At 37.7% G+C, this 17,844-nt stretch overlaps 2 protein-coding genes and 1 long non-coding RNA gene across 4 annotated transcripts; 2 read left to right on the top strand and 1 right to left on the bottom strand.

The window, feature by feature from the left end:
* Positions 1 to 667: 667 nt before the first annotated feature.
* Positions 668 to 9,510, top strand: LOC114561519 (dynein regulatory complex protein 11). The gene is given in 20 exon segments (XM_028587577.1): positions 668 to 839; positions 1,375 to 1,702; positions 1,847 to 1,966; positions 2,191 to 2,373; positions 2,470 to 2,541; positions 2,929 to 3,134; positions 3,254 to 3,338; positions 3,437 to 3,547; positions 3,703 to 3,778; positions 5,884 to 5,990; positions 6,582 to 6,668; positions 6,778 to 6,839; positions 6,948 to 7,030; positions 7,397 to 7,504; positions 7,588 to 7,787; positions 8,534 to 8,620; positions 8,723 to 8,740; positions 8,742 to 8,901; positions 8,988 to 9,226; positions 9,327 to 9,510. Coding segments are annotated over 20 exon segments (2,454 nt in total). The 5' UTR covers positions 668 to 828; the 3' UTR covers positions 9,438 to 9,510.
* Positions 9,511 to 10,787: 1,277 nt separating this feature from the next.
* si:zfos-1056e6.1 (uncharacterized) lies at positions 10,788 to 16,292 on the bottom strand. Of its 2 annotated transcripts, none has more exons than XM_028588215.1 (9): positions 16,166 to 16,292; positions 14,898 to 14,965; positions 14,694 to 14,741; positions 14,489 to 14,553; positions 14,349 to 14,386; positions 13,619 to 13,698; positions 13,350 to 13,412; positions 12,040 to 12,090; positions 10,788 to 11,210 (listed from the first exon to the last, which is right to left on the bottom strand). In XM_028588215.1, exons 1-9 carry the CDS (start codon positions 16,248 to 16,250, stop codon positions 11,022 to 11,024), a joined length of 687 nt encoding a protein of 228 aa, XP_028444016.1. In that variant the 5' UTR covers positions 16,251 to 16,292; the 3' UTR covers positions 10,788 to 11,021. The 2 variants fall into 2 exon arrangements, with proteins under 2 accessions (XP_028444016.1, XP_028444017.1); XM_028588216.1 differs by having other exon boundaries at positions 11,038 to 11,176.
* Positions 13,072 to 15,190, top strand: LOC114562005 (uncharacterized). Its single transcript, XR_003693421.1, has 4 exons — positions 13,072 to 13,100; positions 14,274 to 14,332; positions 14,646 to 14,727; positions 14,845 to 15,190. It is a non-coding gene; the product is annotated as an uncharacterized LOC114562005 (long non-coding RNA).
* Positions 16,293 to 17,844: the final 1,552 nt, after the last annotated feature.

Genomic DNA, 17,844 nt, shown 5'->3' with positions numbered 1-17,844 from the left:
TGGAAACGCACTCGCACTTTGCATGCCACCAGGTATATTAGACGACAAACTCATCTTTACTGACTTTTACTGTAAGGGTCTGAATCCAAAGAAAGGACGTCACCTAGTGGTGTCTCACTTGTTGCGCAAAGATGTGGTTCGAAGAAGCTGTGGGCCTATTATTATCAAAATTGCTAAATTTCTCGCGCAATAGTGAAAAAAAACCAATGTTTTAATTATGATTATGATTATTATTATTGGTATTATTCTTTTTCTTTTCTTTTTTTTCTTCATTTATTGTGATCACACTACAAAAAACAGGGAGGGTTATGCGGTCATACAAAATACATATTTAAATGCACACTTATATATATTTATATATATATATATATATATATATATATATATATATATATATATATATATAACATTATAATTCTCCTTTTATCATAATTATTAATAATATTAGTATTATTTCAGTAAAGTATACGTATAAAATACCGGTTTCCGCAATGATTTTCACAGTGAGTAATATATTACCATTGAAATATATTACTCGTTACATCCATTTATATCCATGGATGTATTAAGCATTGACAACGGGTTAGAGAGAACGTTCAGTTCAGAGAACGGTTATATCCATAGACAGTATATAAGGTTATATCTGTGGAATTACTTCCGGAATGACTGTTACCATGGAGACGAGCCAAGCACTTTGTCAACTTTGGAAAAGTTGACCTCATGTTTGATGCATTGTAGCTAATGTTAGTTTAGTTTTACCCTCTGTAAGTTGTTTGGTTATTTGATGAGAAACAGTGAAACCGTATTTCTTTCCCTGGAGGCAGAGCCATGTCGCAAAGGTAACGTTAAACTTCCCAGCAGACACCGCCGTTACTGCGTTAACTTTTAGCTACGCCTACCGTGGTTCAACTTTAACGTTAGCGTATCAAAGTTATCTTTAGCTAACGTTAGCTAGCTAGCTGGTTTCATGCCATAGGTTTCATGCCAACAAACCAAGCAATGTTTAGTTAAGCCAAGTTGTAACGTTACTGTAATGCTGTGCAAATAATGCACTTACACACTTCTTGTGGCTCAAAGTACATTTGAAAACTATAGCTACCTTGTCACTTCACCTGCAATTTGGAAATGTTAAATTAAGCATCAAATAACACGACAGCAAGCACACGCATGTTTTTTCAAACCTCATTCATGGCAGCAGAGTGGCAGCAGGGACTAGCTATATGGCAACAATAATCACACGTGCGACTCTCCAGTAATTGAGACTCCTACTGGTTAAATAACAGAGCACCTTTTCTTCTTGACTATCTCTCACCTACAAGTAATTAAGGTACCATTTTCCAGCCTCGGCTCATCATATTGTTTACATTATTCCAGGACATACAACCAGCTGTGGACAGATGCTCAGTTAGAGTTGGGCCGTCTACTAACGGAGGAACTGCCTACTGTGCCCCCTCGCCCAGAAAAGGACAGGGTAGTGTTCTTCCAGCGTCTGGCTATGCTTTATGTGCGCTACATCCAGATCTTCAGACAGCTGGAGAAGGTCTATGACCAGGTGGTCCACCCTCAGAAGAGAAGAGTTATTCGGGCGATTCTTGATGGCGTGATGGGGAGAGTGTTAGAGCTAAAGAATGAAATGGTGGAGAAAGAGTTTTCAGAGTACCACTACATGGATGATGTCCTTCATGATTTGAAGCTTACACCTGTGAGTTTCATTTTTAAGAGCAAGTTTGCTGAAATTACCTGAACAACATTATATTGACTTATTCACAGCAGGCATTGGGTGTATACTGTATGTGATGACTCTTCAATAATGATGTAGCAGCTATTTTCTTTGTTGTCACTCTAGGTAGACCTTGAGATCCCTATCCCTCGCTATTTCATCAGTGATCGCAGCAAAGAATTTCAAGAACGAAAGACGATGCTGACAGATATTCTTAAATTGGTGGAGGTTACTGAAAGCCCAGAAGTGAGTTGAAAAGTAGCCACATTTTAGTTAAAGCCTGTATGTGTAGGACTTGATATTCTTTGACTTAATTTGTTCATTTTAATTTGTTACATACAGAAAATTATCAGGAAAAAGGAGATAAAAGTATAACACATATGGGAAATAAAAAATATTGTTTTAATTTATAATGATTTTAAATTAATCAATGCTAAGAAGAGCAATATTTCAGTATTTTGTCCTTACAGCCTCTAATGACCAAGGGCATGAGTCACGAGGAGGCCATTAAGATCCTTCAAGTGGTGGAGAGGGCCCGCCAAGGACGTCTGAGGGCCAAGCTGAATGAAGAGAGCAGAAATATGAACAGGATGTATAAGACCAAGGACCCTGGAACAGCTGCCATTGAGTTGGCCACAGTCTGCATTCAGAAGGTCCTGCTATCAAAATAATCCTACATGCCTCTTTCTCTGCCGCTGTCTTTGCCTTGTATCATCTCTCATGCTGAAAGAGTTGAATGTGATTTGCAGGTGTGGAGGGGCTACATACAGAGGAAGAGGGCAAAGATTGCTCGGGACGAAGAAATGATTTTTCTGGGAATGGTGAGTACAATGTGCCATCCATTTTTCTAATTGGGTTTAAATGTAAAAATAGATCCACAACTTTTTACAAAGCCACCAGTACTTGTAATGAATTCAATCTAAAACCTGAATGATATGTATACCTTAGGACCTTATGTTCCTCCTTTGTCTTGCTTGAGATTGAGTTAAACGTCATTTTTTCTGTTAAAAAGTAGCAACTACAATATATCATGAAAGCTGTATTGCAATATTTCCTTGTTCCACTTCAGTATGAATTAATATACCACCCCAGTTTTTCCCTTGAACCCTTGTCTGTTCGTTGATTATAATTTCCTTTTGAGAGCTTGTAACAAATGAAGAAGTGCAGTTTTTTAATATAAAAGATATGTTTGGTTACTTTCATGTTAGGCCATGGATCCAAAATACCAGTTGCCATGCCCTGCAGAAATCACTGCCCAGACTAGTGAAGCTTGTACACGGAGTAAGCAGGTGGAGCACAACGAAGACTATCAGAAGTCTGTAGTGGCTGTCACAAACCAACTACGTGATGTAGAGGGTCATGACATGAGCAAAACCATGAAAGACCAAATCCGACAATGGTTTATTGAATGCCGGTAAGGTGGCAGGGAGAGGCTTGTCTTGATTTATTTATTTTTTATTTGATTTCCACATTAAATAAATCAAATAGCTGTGTTCTCACTTTTTCCCTCTTCTGTTTGTCTTTTTGAAATAGTGATGCTACAGGATCGTTTCCAGACTACCCAGATGAAGAGGACGGAGGCTCAGCCCTCATTTTTGCTGAAAAGAACCCTCAGCAGGTAAAATACTCCCCGAAGTCAAAAGTAAGATTTATTGCATATTTTTACAGAAGTTTGCAGAAGGAGAATTACGGTTGGTGTGCACATATTTCTTTCAGTTAATGGAAGAAATTGCTGCAAAGGAAGAGGAGGATTCCAACAACAAACCAAAAGGGAAGGAGGAGAAGAAGGAAAAGGGGAAAAAGGACAAGGGGAAGGATGATGAAGAAGTAAGGACTGACAAGCTGTATTGAATACATTTTTAGTGATTTATATAATATTCAGTAAATTCTGGTTCTAAATGGGATTTCACTTATTCATACCAATCCTTTTCAGCTGTTTCACTTACATTAGTGAACCAATGTCATTTTATTCTGAACCACAGGAAGAGGAGGCAGGGTTGAAGATGCTACCTTCGGCTTTTCTGTCAGACTTGGAAGTAGGAAACAAAACCTTTGTAGGTATGTTAAAATGTGTGTATGTTTATAAAAGAAATAAAAAAAGGTCAATATAATATATAAGAATAGATATATATTAAAGTGTTCAATAGCCCCTAAAATGAATAAAGTCAACACTTGTGGCATAAAAAAAACATTGCACATTCAGTTCAAAATAATTTCCAGACTATATTGTTGTCTACATGGAAACCTACTAAATGGGAATGGGTATGCAACATACCATCAAGTTTTTTTTTTGGCAAATCACCACCACTTAGTGTATAGTAATCGGGTTAAGTGTGCCGGAACGATCTGGATCGGTTTCGGCACCTTTGATTAATCAATAAAAAAATGAATCTAATTTGCAGTTTCATACATCAGTGTTCCCCTTGTTTAAAATAGAGCCAAATATCCATTCCAGTGTTTCCCCTGTTTACTCTCAGCTGCTCACCGTCATGAATCCATGAACGAGGCAAGTGGCTGTTTAGTTCACATGTCTGTAAAAATAACAGGACAATCGCATACTATCTGGTAAAGTCAGTTGAACAGGTGAAGCTCACATTGTCGGTAGCCTACTGGTTTTAGCTGAGCTAGACAGAGAATATTCAGTTAAAACAGATCGGTGACGGTGTTCTGCTCTCATTGTTCTCTGGAAGTGAATGTAGCCCAAAAGTTGTGTTGTATGTGGAGTGAGTGCATCGGACTCCGTTTAAAAAACAGCCTTTTAAATGCTTGTCAGCAACCCCTCATATGGTACCTTAGGAGGCAATATGGCCTTGTGTGCTCTGACTAATTTTGAATGCATATTTTAGTTTTAATGAAAACTCCTGGCTGTTTTGGAAGATTTTTTTTTTTTTTGAGAAAATCCCACACACTGACCATTACGCAAGCAATAATTTATTTGGAAAAAATACAACGTTTTGGTCTCAGACCTTCATCAGGTAAATTCACACATTCACCTCAACCACAGCCTTAAATAGTTTGGTTGACTAATCAGGACCAATCATGTCCAGCTCTTGAATGACGTCGTTCATTCACAAAAGTGGCACTCCCATCACGGACTGTGAATAGGAAAAGGCAGAAAAAATACCACTCAGTACTTTTAAAAACAATGGATGATCAGTGCATTGTCATTAGCCCTATATATATATATATATATATATATATATATATATATATATATATATATATATATATATATATATATATATATATATATATATATATATATATATACAGTACAGGCCAAAAGTTTGGACACACCTTCTCATTCAATGTGTTTCTTTATTTTCATGACTATTTACATTGTAGATTCTCACTGAAGGCATCAAAACTATGAATGAACACATATGGAATTATGTACTTAACAAAAAAGTGTGAAATAACTGAAAACATGTCTTATATTTTAGATTCTTCAAATTAGCCACCCTTTGCTTTTTTTGATAACTCTGCAAACCCTTGGTGTTCTCTCAATGAGCTTCATGAGGTAGTCACCTGAAATGGTTTTCACTTCACAGGTGTGCTTTGTTAATTAGTGGAATTTTTTCCCTTATTAATAAAAAAGCAAAGGGTGGCTACTTTGAAGAATCTAAAATATAAGACATGTTTTCAGTTATTTCACACTTTTTTGTTAAGTACATAATTCCACATGTGTTCATTCATAGTTTTGATGCCTTCAGTGAGAATCTACAATGTAAATAGTCTTGAAAATAAAAAGGAAATGCATTGAATGAGAAGGTGTGTACAAACTTTTGGCCTGTACTGTATATTTTCTACACTTAATCAAAGAGGACTCAGTCCATTCAAAAGTGGATCATCACATTGGTTAAATTACATTGTAACAGTCCACATTCACGTGTACAATGAACAGTTACTGAGGATAAACTAGTAAGGAAAAAGAAGGAAAAACTAGTAAGGAAAAAAGAAGAGTGTAAGTAACAGGTGAACTACCTTTAAAGGGAGTTTTCTTTATGTGCTGTGATAGAGACTTTAAAGTAATAAGATTGAAAATGTCCCCCTTGGATCTTAGGGTTCCCCCACCTGCCAGATCCCACTTTAACCTCTGATAGTAATATTCTAGTTACTTATGCACATAAATAAAGCCTAAACTGAATATTTTTCATCCTCAGATTTTTGGCAAACCCGCAATGAGTCTAGAAACTTCAACCAGAGGCACGAGGTGGAGCTGATCAAGGAAGAAAATAGGAAAGTCATTGAGGCAGAGATTCGAGTACAGGTGATACTGACTATGCTAAATGCTAAACAACACATGTTAAGAATTTAATCGTCTATATCCTTGACATTCCACTTCCAGGATTGCTCCGAAAATCTGCCGGACACTGGGCTTCCTTTGTGTTGGCATTTTAAACTCCGGTCGATATATGAGGACTACGGTTAACCTTTTCTCAGATCTCTGCAATCTAGACAGCTAGCTAGACTATCTGTCCAATCTAAGTTTTCTGTTGCGCGAACAACTTTTAAACGTTCACGTTCCACCAAAACAAGTTCCTTCCAAGCCTATTTTGCAGCAGCTTTTCTCTAGTGCTTAGCACCGCCCAAGTCGATTGTGATTGGTTTAATGAAATGCCAATAAACCAGAGCACGTTTTCCTCCCATCCCCGAATGCTATGTGGAGTAGCCAGACTCTCTTTCAGTGCGCTTTGGAGGAGGGTCTGGCAAAGCGAGACTAGGAATTTAACAACCAACTGTTTTCTATTGTCTATTGGTCACCGGTGCTGTACTTTTAGCAGTTCAGTGTCACAGGTGTTTAAAACTGATAACAGCACCACCTGTAGTTGCACTGCTTGGTCTGTTCTGCTTGTATCAGGTAGATGAGCAGATGAGACAAGAGCTGGCTGAATGGAAGCTAGCTGTGGATAAAGACAAGGGTGGTAAAACCAAGGGAAATGCCAAGGTAATAAATGAGAGAAAACTCCACACATTGTATATTTTTGGGGGATTTGGCCACAGTTTACATTGATCACATTGAGCTGTGTCCTGATGATATGTATATCTCTCCACAGAAAAAGAAAGGATCTAAGAGTGGGAAGAAGAAAAAAAAGGACAAAGATTTGACAGCCGATAGGTGAGGTCACACAGAGGATGCACTTCTGAAGTACATGCTTTTCATTGTAGAATTGAGTTTTATGAAGTCGATACATTATTAATAACATTATCTATTCACGTCTACTAGGACTCTTGAGTATCTGTGTCAGGAGCTGGTGGAACAGGGCTTGTTGAAACAGGCAAATAATGTTAGGCTGCAGGATTACATGGGTAAGCCTTTGTTTATTGTTTGTGTAAACTGGTGTACCATCTTTCAGATCTCTTTGTGTTATTTTGATCATAATTGTACGTGAGCTTTTAATCTGATTGAAATCAATGTGTAGACAAAGCAGAGCTCTCACAATTGAGCACTTTGTAACGGTCAAGGTCTCTGGAAAGTGTTTAGTGGTGATGTGCTGCCCTCCTCTGGTTTGTGATTGCCAAAACACTATGCCACTGACACTCTTCTTACTTGCACATTAATCGTAGAAAGGAAATAGATTTTAAAGTTATTTCTTTCAGTTTTCCCAATGATTTACAGTGCAGTGCATGAATAACTATTGGCCTAATACTGTAGTTGTTCCCTCTTGTTCCTAGGTGACTATAGCTACCTTGGGACCACACTGAGGCAAAGTGACATTGAGCCCATGCCATCATTGTCAGATGTGCGGCAGGTCTTATCTCTATATGCAATTTTACCATTAGGTATTAAAGTGTTTCACTTTACATTTTAAATAAATATAACTGGAATATATTCTGGTTTGAATATAAGGTGTGTGTTGTTGCAGGCTCACAGGTGGTACATGAGAAAGCTCCTCTGATAAAGGCCATCCTGCTGGCAGGGCCGGCTGGTGTAGGTAAGAAGATGTTGGTCCACGCAATCTGCCAAGAGACAGGAGCCAACCTGTTCGATCTGTCTCCTCTGAACACTGCAGGAAAGTACCCAGGCAAAAGTGGCCTCGCCATGATGCTTCACATGGTGTTTAAGGTAACACACTGGCATTCAAAAAAAGTTTGTAATGATAGCGGTTATTCTAAAGCTCTTTTAATGACTGCTGCTAAACTCTTTAATAGTATTTTCTTTCCTTTGAAGTAATAATCCCAACATATGTACATGTAAGTAACATCTTATGGGATCTTATGACTAAGTACTGTCAAATACCCCATAAAATGCAAACAGAGAATATTCTCCCACCTTTGGTATGCAAGGCAGTATGTTGTCATGTCGTAGCACCATTAGTTAAGATTAATACACTACCTAGAAATGTCCATTCCACTCCATTATAGACAGAATACCAGCTGAGATCAGTTGCATTGTTTTTTGTTAACCAGGGCAGCAGTTTTCAGATTACATTATGTGCTTACATAATTGCAAAAGGGTTCTCCAATGTTTTCTCAGTTAGCCTTTTAAAATGATATCAGATTAGTAAACAGAATGTGCCTTTGGAACATTGGATGAATGGTTGCTGATAATGGGCAATGTAGATATTGCTTTAAAGATCAGCCACTTCTTTCTACAACAGTCAAGCACACTAATGTAATCTGAAAACTGCTGCCAATGCAACTGATCTCAGCTGGTATTCTGTCTGTAATGAAGTAGTATGGAAATTTCTAAGTGACCCCAAACTTTGGACCGGTAGTGTATGTCATGGTGAAATTGGTGGAACATGATGAGTTTTATGGAAGTGCCTCTTGCAAGTAAAAATGCAGTTTTCCAAAAAAATCTTTGCATAGGTTGCAAGATTGATGCAACCTTCGGTAATATGGATTGAGGACGCAGAAAAAATGTTCTACAAGAAAGTTCCCAAGGAAGAAAAAGAGGTATTTCTGGGAAGGATAAAGTTGAACAGCATTAGCATGTTGTTTAAATGTTTCAGTTATCGATTTGCATGGTAACTGAAACCATTTTGTACGTGTACGCAGTTAGATCCCAAACGCTTGAAAAAAAGACTTGCCCAAGTCTCTCAAGTTGATCAAAGGGGAGGATCGTGTTCTGATTGTAGGAACCACTAAAGACCCACTAAGTGCTGATATCAAGTCACTGTGTAAAATGTACAGCAAAATCATCCTCATCCCAAGACCTGACTACGGCTCAAGATACAGTAAGAACAGACACATTGGGGAACAATTTCATTTAGCTGTGGTTGTTGGTATGAAAAAACTGACCTTTGACCTTGTTTGCCTTCAGTCTTGTGGAAACAACTGATCAGAAAGCATGGCGGTGAAGTAACCAGGGCGCTGGACGTCAGCTCTCTTGCAAAGATTTCTGATGGCTACACGCCAGGTCACATCATCCGGGTGATCCAGAGCGTTGTCACCAAGCGCCGCATCCTACAGCAGGCAAACAGACCACTGACTGCTGCTGAGTTTGTTGCTCCATTAGCCAAGATTGACCCCGTGTTTCAGGAAGAAGAAGAGGCCCTTAAAGTACAGCGGATATGTCCTATTTAGTTTTCATTGCATTTTCATGATTGTAATTGCTTTGTTGTATATTAATCATATGTTTTTCTTTCTTGTGTATCACTAGAACTGGTATGCGAAGACCCCCCTGGGAAAGAAGAGGAATAAAGCTGCCTCAGGAAAGGAAGAAGAAGAGGCACCAGTTAAAGGCAAAGATGCAAAGAAAGGGAAAAAATGAGTTTCGTCGCATTTTTATCACAACTGAATGTCGTTAGATATTTATTAAAGCTTGTATGTGAATTGCCTTCTGATGACCGACCCATTTACTTCCTACAAAGTAAATTAAAAAAAAGCAGTCATGTTGTTTTTGTGTTGTGTGGGGCTGCCAAGTACGTATTTGACAGTGGTGGAATTAAGTAAGTCATGCATTCAAAATCTTACTGAAGTACATAAGTATTAGTATACAAATATATTTTTTGAACTTGACAAACTGCCACTTTGCTTGTTTGCAAGCCATGATGTATTTCTCTCATGGGAGGGCAAAGCAGAGAAAGGGGAGGTAACCTTGCTCCTTATGACCTCATAAGGAGAAGATTCCAGATCGGCCCATTTGAGCTTTCATTTTCTCAAAGGCAGAGCAGGATACCCAGGGCTCGGTTTACACCTATCGCCATTTCTAGCCACTGGGGGACCATAGGTAGGCTGGGGGAACGCATATTTATGTTAAAAAAACTCATAAAGTGAAATTTTCATGCCATGGGACCTTTAATGATTTAATCCGAAAAAAAAAAATAGACTAGTAACGTTAACGTTACCCAATTTACCAGTATGTCTGCACATCAGTTGATTACAGCACAACATTGACAATGATCACATTACATTACACTGGAATTGTCACCTGTTTTCTTTAATAGTTAAGAATATTGAATAAGCCTATTTCATGATATTCAGCGCTAAACTCAAATTGTCTCCAGTTTTCATTTGAGATATCGGGTCACCTTGTTATATACGTGCATGCGCTTAAAACATGCTTCAACTGCCCTCCCCACTTCCCTGGAGTGTTTTGAACTGGACGTACTTCGTCAGCGCCCTTTAGTCGTAGTCGTTGCTATGACACCATACTGTAAATCAAAAAAGTGGATTTTCAGAGGGTGTTGTATAAAATGCCCATGATAATCAGTAATGTGTAATGTGAATATATGTATTATTTTCTTGTTTTCTGTTTGTTCTACTTTGTACTTATATTAACTGAGTATATATGTGTTTTTTGACCACTGATTTGGACTTATGAATATATAGAACAGACTTGATTTACACATATTGATTTTTTGATTATATTTTGTTGTTTTAAGTAGTGTTATAACTTGGCTATAGTATATATCAGATGATCCATATAGTTGAAGTCTGAAACACCTCCAAAAGTGCTGATGAAGCATGAACTTTATATTACTATAATATATATATATATATATATATATATATATATATATATATATATATATATATATATATATACTATTCGAGGCTGTTTAGTTTACTTCTAAATATTGCAGAAAATCATAAGACTATTTCACCTTTTCTCCTTTAGTTTATTGATTTCATGGTAAACACAACAAAGATTATATCACAGATTACATTCGGTCATTTTGTCAAAAAATAAGTGCTTCCATAATTAATTCTACACACAAAAACAAAACGACACAAAAGGGTTACAAATATGTTCCTCAACTATACAAACGTGACACACTACATTTCCAGGCAGAAAAAAGTGTAAAGGATTTCTGATAATATAGTTGTAATAAAACCTAACTAACACATGGGTCTATGAAAATAAGTTGTAAAAATTCAGATCATCATCCATCCTCACGTGGTAATGATTTGTGTAACCAAAGTCCCACTGATGGTCTGTGTCTTCTAAAACAGTTACCACAGAGGGGCCCTGGTCAGCCCCCCCTTCCAGCTGCGAGAATCTGCCACCTGCAACAGAGCGGGGCAGAGTGCTAACACGAAACTGAAAATAATGACATGCAGTAAGATACACAAAGACTGCAGAAACAATGTAGAGACTTAAAGAACACATGAAAACATTTCTTGGAAGTGTTTCTGAGACTATTGCAGCTAAATACTTAACTCTGAGATCTGGAAAATTGCAATGGGCAGGGTTTGTCAATTAGATTAAGGTAAGTTTTTTTATGATAGCAAATTTTATTTTCATTTTAACACAACACCCCCCCTTGCTATGATCACCCACCCAGACAAAAATCAAGAAAAGATGACACAGTAACCACCTTATTCAAAACCATACAATGAAATAATAACAAAATAGACAAACTATGAACCAGATAAACATATGTATAAATGAAAACACAAATCGTACACGTCTCTCCCCAGCACAAAGCTTCTTAGGAGCCCTCCAGAAAGCTCAGGTACCTTCCCCACTTTCTAGTAGACATCCAATCAGGCAAACTGTTTATATGACATTTTTTCAAATGCTGCCACCTTAGCCATCACAAGCCCACTCGTGGATTGACGGCATCCCTTCATTCCTCCATCCTCTTAAAAAAATCTGTCTGCCTATCATTAAACTAGCCCAGCTTTAATAGGATTGACCAATCTTCCAGAACAAATAATCATGGGACCATAAATAATTGGCCTTCCTATGTCTTACATTTCCAACAATTTGGTGTGTCTTTCAAACCAAGTCTTAACAATGTGGAGGGAGTCCAATAGAAGCGTTGCATAATCTTGAACTGAATGAGGTGCACCCTCACATCGCTTGACACAGTTTTAATATTCCTACAGATTCTGATGTTTTATTATGTTTGATCACAATGACCCACCTGCATTCTCTTATGAAGAAACCTCAACTTTTGGTTGAGACATTCAATCTCCTGAGACAAGACAGAGAAGCCATGGTCAGGTGGATGCAAAGATGCATATGAATGTAAAAATACCTCTGATTGTAGTTGAATCATAACACACCCTGTCCCATTTATACTGTCACATTTTCACAAATAAAATCAAACAACATTTCCCATTAGTAAGTGGCCAGCGTTACACTCATAAGCATCGCTGTAAGTGTTGTGTTAGTCTCAAGGGGGTAAGCTTCGCTTCAGAACTCGAGCCATCATGGCGCCATTTTGTTGCTAACTGGCCATCACCTCCTGTTAGCATTCCGCTGACCGCCATTTTTTTTTTTTACGTCACTTGACTGCGAATAACTTTACATCTGAAGCGTTTAAAGACTCTTTTTGTCCGTTGTTTAGTTCCAAAGAAACACGACAATGTATAAAAGGCTCCATTACCTTGTACCTCACGTTATGGCTCCGTAGCAGACGTTTTTGTAAAAATAGGCTAACGATTGTGTCATAACCAAGTGACTTACTGTCGCATAGTAGAGGAATTACCGTATAGTACAGGAGAAGCTCGCAGGCAGTTTCGACTTACATGAGATGTTTAGGTTTAATTACTAATGTTAACTAGCATGTTAGTGATCAATAATTAGCCTGTGCCCATGTTATCTCCTTACATACACCTACAGTCTCCGTATCTGTAAGATTGGGAATGATTGAGATTTCTCTTGGCACAGCTACCAGAAGACTTACAACTTTCAGACACGTTGCTCACGTCACATTCTCTCAGTTGGAGGCTGCGCAGTAAAGCTGGCCATCACCGGAAAAGTGCTTCTAATAGCCTTCACTGGTCTCCGTCCAGAGCAACGGGGTCTATTGGTCCATTATATACTGTCTATGGTTAGTCTATATCCTTGACTTTCCACTTCCGGGATTGCTCCTGTGCCGCATGAAATTCCACCGGATGCATGTATTTTCCGTTTCCTTCCGCTTTAAACTCCAGTGGATTTATCAGGACTACTGTTCCCTGCTCCTCAGATCTCTGCAGGGTAAATTAAGACAATCTGTCCAATCTGAGTTTTCGCTCTCAAGACTATTTTGCAGCGGCTCTGTGCGGATCTTAGTGCCGCCCAAGACGATTGTGATTGGTTTAAAGAAATGCCAATAAACCAGAGCACATTTTTCTCCCATCTCGGGAATGCTGTGTGGACTAGCCAGACCCTCCTCCGCTACGCAGCGTGTGGATAGACTGGCGTTGTGTTAACTGTTGTAGAAGGCCCAGAGAAAAGTTCAAATACCTGGCTTAGTTTTTCGTTGTGCCTGAGTTTAATTTGAGGCAGAAGCTCCTCCAGTCTCTGAATCTGTAATAAAACATGGAATCTACAGTATATTCATGTTTTGGCAGGTGATACAGCTTTATGATCTAGACAAAAGTAAAATGGCATGAAAACACTGCACTATTATTCTTTCGATGAAAGAGTCTAAACCTTTGACAAGAACGTTCATACTGTACCATTACCAAACCATTATTGTATAGTATTAGTGCTATGTGGTTACTGTGTCTTACCCTCCTGTCAATAGTCTGTAGCCTGGTCTTCATGCTCTTGTTGAGCACAGTCATGGGTATGGTTCTGGGCTTAGGACACACTGGGAACAGAAATATTACAAACATTACAGACATAAAAAATTTGCCTTTTCTTCAGGCTGAATTTGTGTTTCACTTTTGTAAGAAATAGATATGGCTAATAACTGATTTAGGGAGAAGTTAAGGAGAACTATTACATTTCTGCAGCACACAAAGGAGAATACAGTATCAACAATTCCAGATCCCCATGAACAGATGTGTAGTTAGGCATGCAGGAACTATGATTTGTGATACCGTGTTGCCTTTTCTCATTCTTTGTGACTCAAAATGTGTTTCAGTCCATTTTGGTTGAACCTGTACTACATACAACCAGGATTTTTTTCCTGCATAATCTGATTTAAATTAATCACACTTCATTTTAAATCTATATATTTAGCATTTATGCACAGTAAACAAACATTAATAAATGGTTTATAACAAACTATAATGTAGTTGTATGCAGCCATATGGACATTTTTAAGTGTTTATTAATGCTAAGTATTTGTCAACAATTAGAACTTCTCCTATGAGGACGTATGTTATATTATTACAACTGTGTTTCAATTATATTGTCATTCATTATCTGTTTTTAAACCAGCATCCACTGGACCCACAGTTTAGAGAGAGAAAAGAAAACACTGTCAAAGAGAACAAAAGGTGAGTCTGCTCTTACCATGTTGAAAAATCTTGGCTACCTCAAGCACATATGGCCTGTAGTGAAAAACACGTCACCAGTTGACATTAATTAGTGCTTTATAAATGCAATATGTACTGAATTATAGGACTAATTGTCTCCAGTCAAAGACTCCTTACATGTGCTTGCTGTTAGCAGGGATCGAGCTGTTCAGAGGGATCAGGCAGCCACGATGGTTCCTTATCTGCAAACAGATCAAAGCACAAGTGATAATTTGACAATTTCAGCTACAACCAAAAACTGATTTTTCTCTTCTTTTTTATTTATTCTGCAAAGATTCAGAAACAAGGCTGCATCTCTAATAAGAAGGCAAAAGAATCGTACCTTGAATATGACATCGGAAGTGTTCAGCCCAAAGGTAGTGGTGATAATCTGAAAAAGATAAAATATAAAAATATATATCAAAATATACTACATAAATTTTTTTTATTAAATTGTTAAAAATTTGTAAAATTTTTATATTTATATTAAATAGGTGAACAAGAACATACTATGCAGGTACAATAACAAAAGCAACAGGTGAACCACCTGTATGATCATGGTGACCTCAGCAGCTGGAGGAATGGACACTTCACGAAGAGCCACCACTCTGTCATCTGCAACAGATACAACATGAGATCATGCTACCACTTTTTAATATGTCACTATTTAAAAAGTGTTTATATGTTGTTTTTACATTCATCTGCTGTAAGAGGAAAGTTTGTCTATGCTCACCTTAAATCTTTCTGTTTCAAATGTGAACACAAGAACATGATTTTGTGACATCACAACTATTGTAAGCAAATCACACTGCAGTACACAAGTGTGATGTGGAAACGTCAAACCTGAGTATACATATACAAATAATGGATTTCACAGTGAAGTATATTTTGTGTCCAGTATTTAAACTTTTGGAATAAAAAAAAAAGAATTGCATCTTCATAAATTCTGTATTTTTCAATGAAGTAGGAGTTACATATACAACATATCAGTCACAGATTATTATTCAAAACAGAGTATGTTTATGTATCAAACACACTTAGGTCTTGATTGATAGGCTAGGCTACTTAATGGATTATAACCCTTTATCAATCCCTCATCAACATTTGCATGCTGATGATTTCGTCAGTTTTTTTTGGATCGCTTATTAGAAAATTAGAAACTCATGACCCTGTATTAATTTCTTTTTTTATCTGCAGACTTGAAAATTTATTATTGACTTGACTGACCCGCCACAGATTTCACATGGCAATTAATGCTCTTATTTATTATAAGCACATTATTTATAAAACGCCATCACCACCACAAACACACACACACACACACACACACACACACACACACACACACACACACACACACACACACACACACACATTTACATTACACATCAGATATGGAACTAGCAGGAATCATGTGATAGTTCAATCGTTTAATAGTAATCATAAATAGGCTTTTCATTCCCTCTTTGAATCACTTTACTGAATATGAGATGAAGGGCTGCAGCCAAGCTGATAACACTCAATAGTCAAATACAGCTGCTCTCGTCTAGAAAAGTTATGGCTATAAACGTCACTAGCTACACATTTGCTGAAGTGAAAAGGAAACATCTCATGTAGGCCTATGAATAACCTAAACCTAGCCATATGCTGGCTGTCTATGACATAAACATAAGCGTTCTTCTAATCTCCATAAGTCTTTAATGGGTTAAAGAGGCCGGTTGCCATGGACACAGACTCACAGACCGAGGACATCAGTGGCTGAAAAACAATAAATCACTGCTCGTAAAGTCGAAAAACTTAGAGAAACCTACGAACCGTTTTTATCAAGTCGTCTCAGAGCGATCCAGGCCTTTGATCCACGTGGTGATTTATCAAAACTGACGTTAGACATTTTAATCATCCGAACAGCAGCACCAGACACAAGAGTAGCCTACCTGCGACATCCGGTCTGGGACTTTCAAAATAATTCTTTCTAAATCCACTTTGCACTCCATTGTGTAGGCTATGACGTATAGCCATCGAGAAATAAAGTACTAAAATAATGTGAAATGACTTGGGTATCCAAGACAGGTTAGTTTGGAGAAATGTAATGTAATTTACCTAAGTGAACAAATAGTTAAAACAGGGATTTTAAGGGCTCTGAGTTTATAGATATATCAGTAATACAACCCACACAGGCCGAGCGACACGATAAGTAACCTTAGATGCATGTAATAATATCTTCTATTTGTTTAGTGTTGTTTCGTTAGTACTGCTGCTGTGACATGTGGAATTATCTATCTATCTATCTATCTATCTATCTATCTATCTATCTATCTATCTATCTATCTATCTATCTATCTATGTGACCAGATTTCTGAGACAAAATCCGGGGACATTTTCAGCCCAGAAGCGTAAATATGTTTTTATCTTTGTAAAACTTAAAACAGGGACACTGCCGTCACTAGACCTAGAGCTGCACTGGGGCACAAGCCCCCCTAGGGGGATCCATCGGCATGCTCCCCTGTAAGAAAATGTTGTCTATTTAAAAGTTTAAATGCATCAATCTGGTGCACTTTGAAAAGAAATTCTGAGGTTAGACTTGATTATTCTTATCTATGGATGGAAATATTTGTGCTGTAGCCTGAACTATTTTGCACTTCAGAATTATAACCATGCACACACAGGTGGAATAGTTTTTTCTTCATATTTTTGCATTAATGTCACTTGGAAGCATACCAGTAGAAATATATTCATATTTGTAAGTGGGATATATATAAGTAAGCGGGATTGTCTGGAATCTGGCAATATAATAACCATTATGAAGGGATACACTGGCTAAGCAATTTACAAAAATGTCTATACTGACATACATAGTTTACATGAGAATACATTATAATTTTGGCCTGAAGTTGGAGACCATGTAGAAATTTGTTGGAATTTCAAAACCAGATTACTCGGGAACCGCTTGTTGTAGGCCTACTACCGATGCACGTGTGGAGTGAAGAGTTTGTGAGATATTTTACAGATAATAATGGGTGTGCAGAGATTTGCAGAATGCAAATATGATAACATTTCATGTAAGTTGAATGTTAATTTTCTCGCAAACCATTTGTCATAGCAACTGGCGTTAATATCATTGGAAAGCTTAGATTCTGGTTGAGGTAGTTGTGCCAGACTCACGCCTTTAGCTGAGTCTCTATCTGTCAGAGGGAGAGCAGGAGTGCGGTTGTGAAGAAGTTGGTAATTTCATGGTGCAGATTAACACTTTTGCATGCACTATATCCGTGTCACATTCTCATTAGGGGCTGAGCCCCTAAAGGTCTGATCCTAGAATCGCCCCTGCTGCTACTTCATACTTGTAGGCTACCCCACTACACCTCAGAGGGAAATGTAATGTTTACTGCACTACATTTATCTGACAGCTTTTGCTTTATTGCTTTACGCTGGGCTTGTTTCTGCAACATCTCATTGAGTATTGGATACAATTAAAATTAAAGTTGCAAGCAACATTG

This window comes from Perca flavescens, chromosome 9 (genome assembly GCF_004354835.1).
Source record: "Perca flavescens isolate YP-PL-M2 chromosome 9, PFLA_1.0, whole genome shotgun sequence".
NCBI lineage: Eukaryota > Metazoa > Chordata > Actinopteri > Perciformes > Percidae > Perca > Perca flavescens.
The sequence above is the reverse complement of the archived record's forward strand: the minus strand, read 5'-3'. Positions and strand labels throughout refer to the sequence as shown.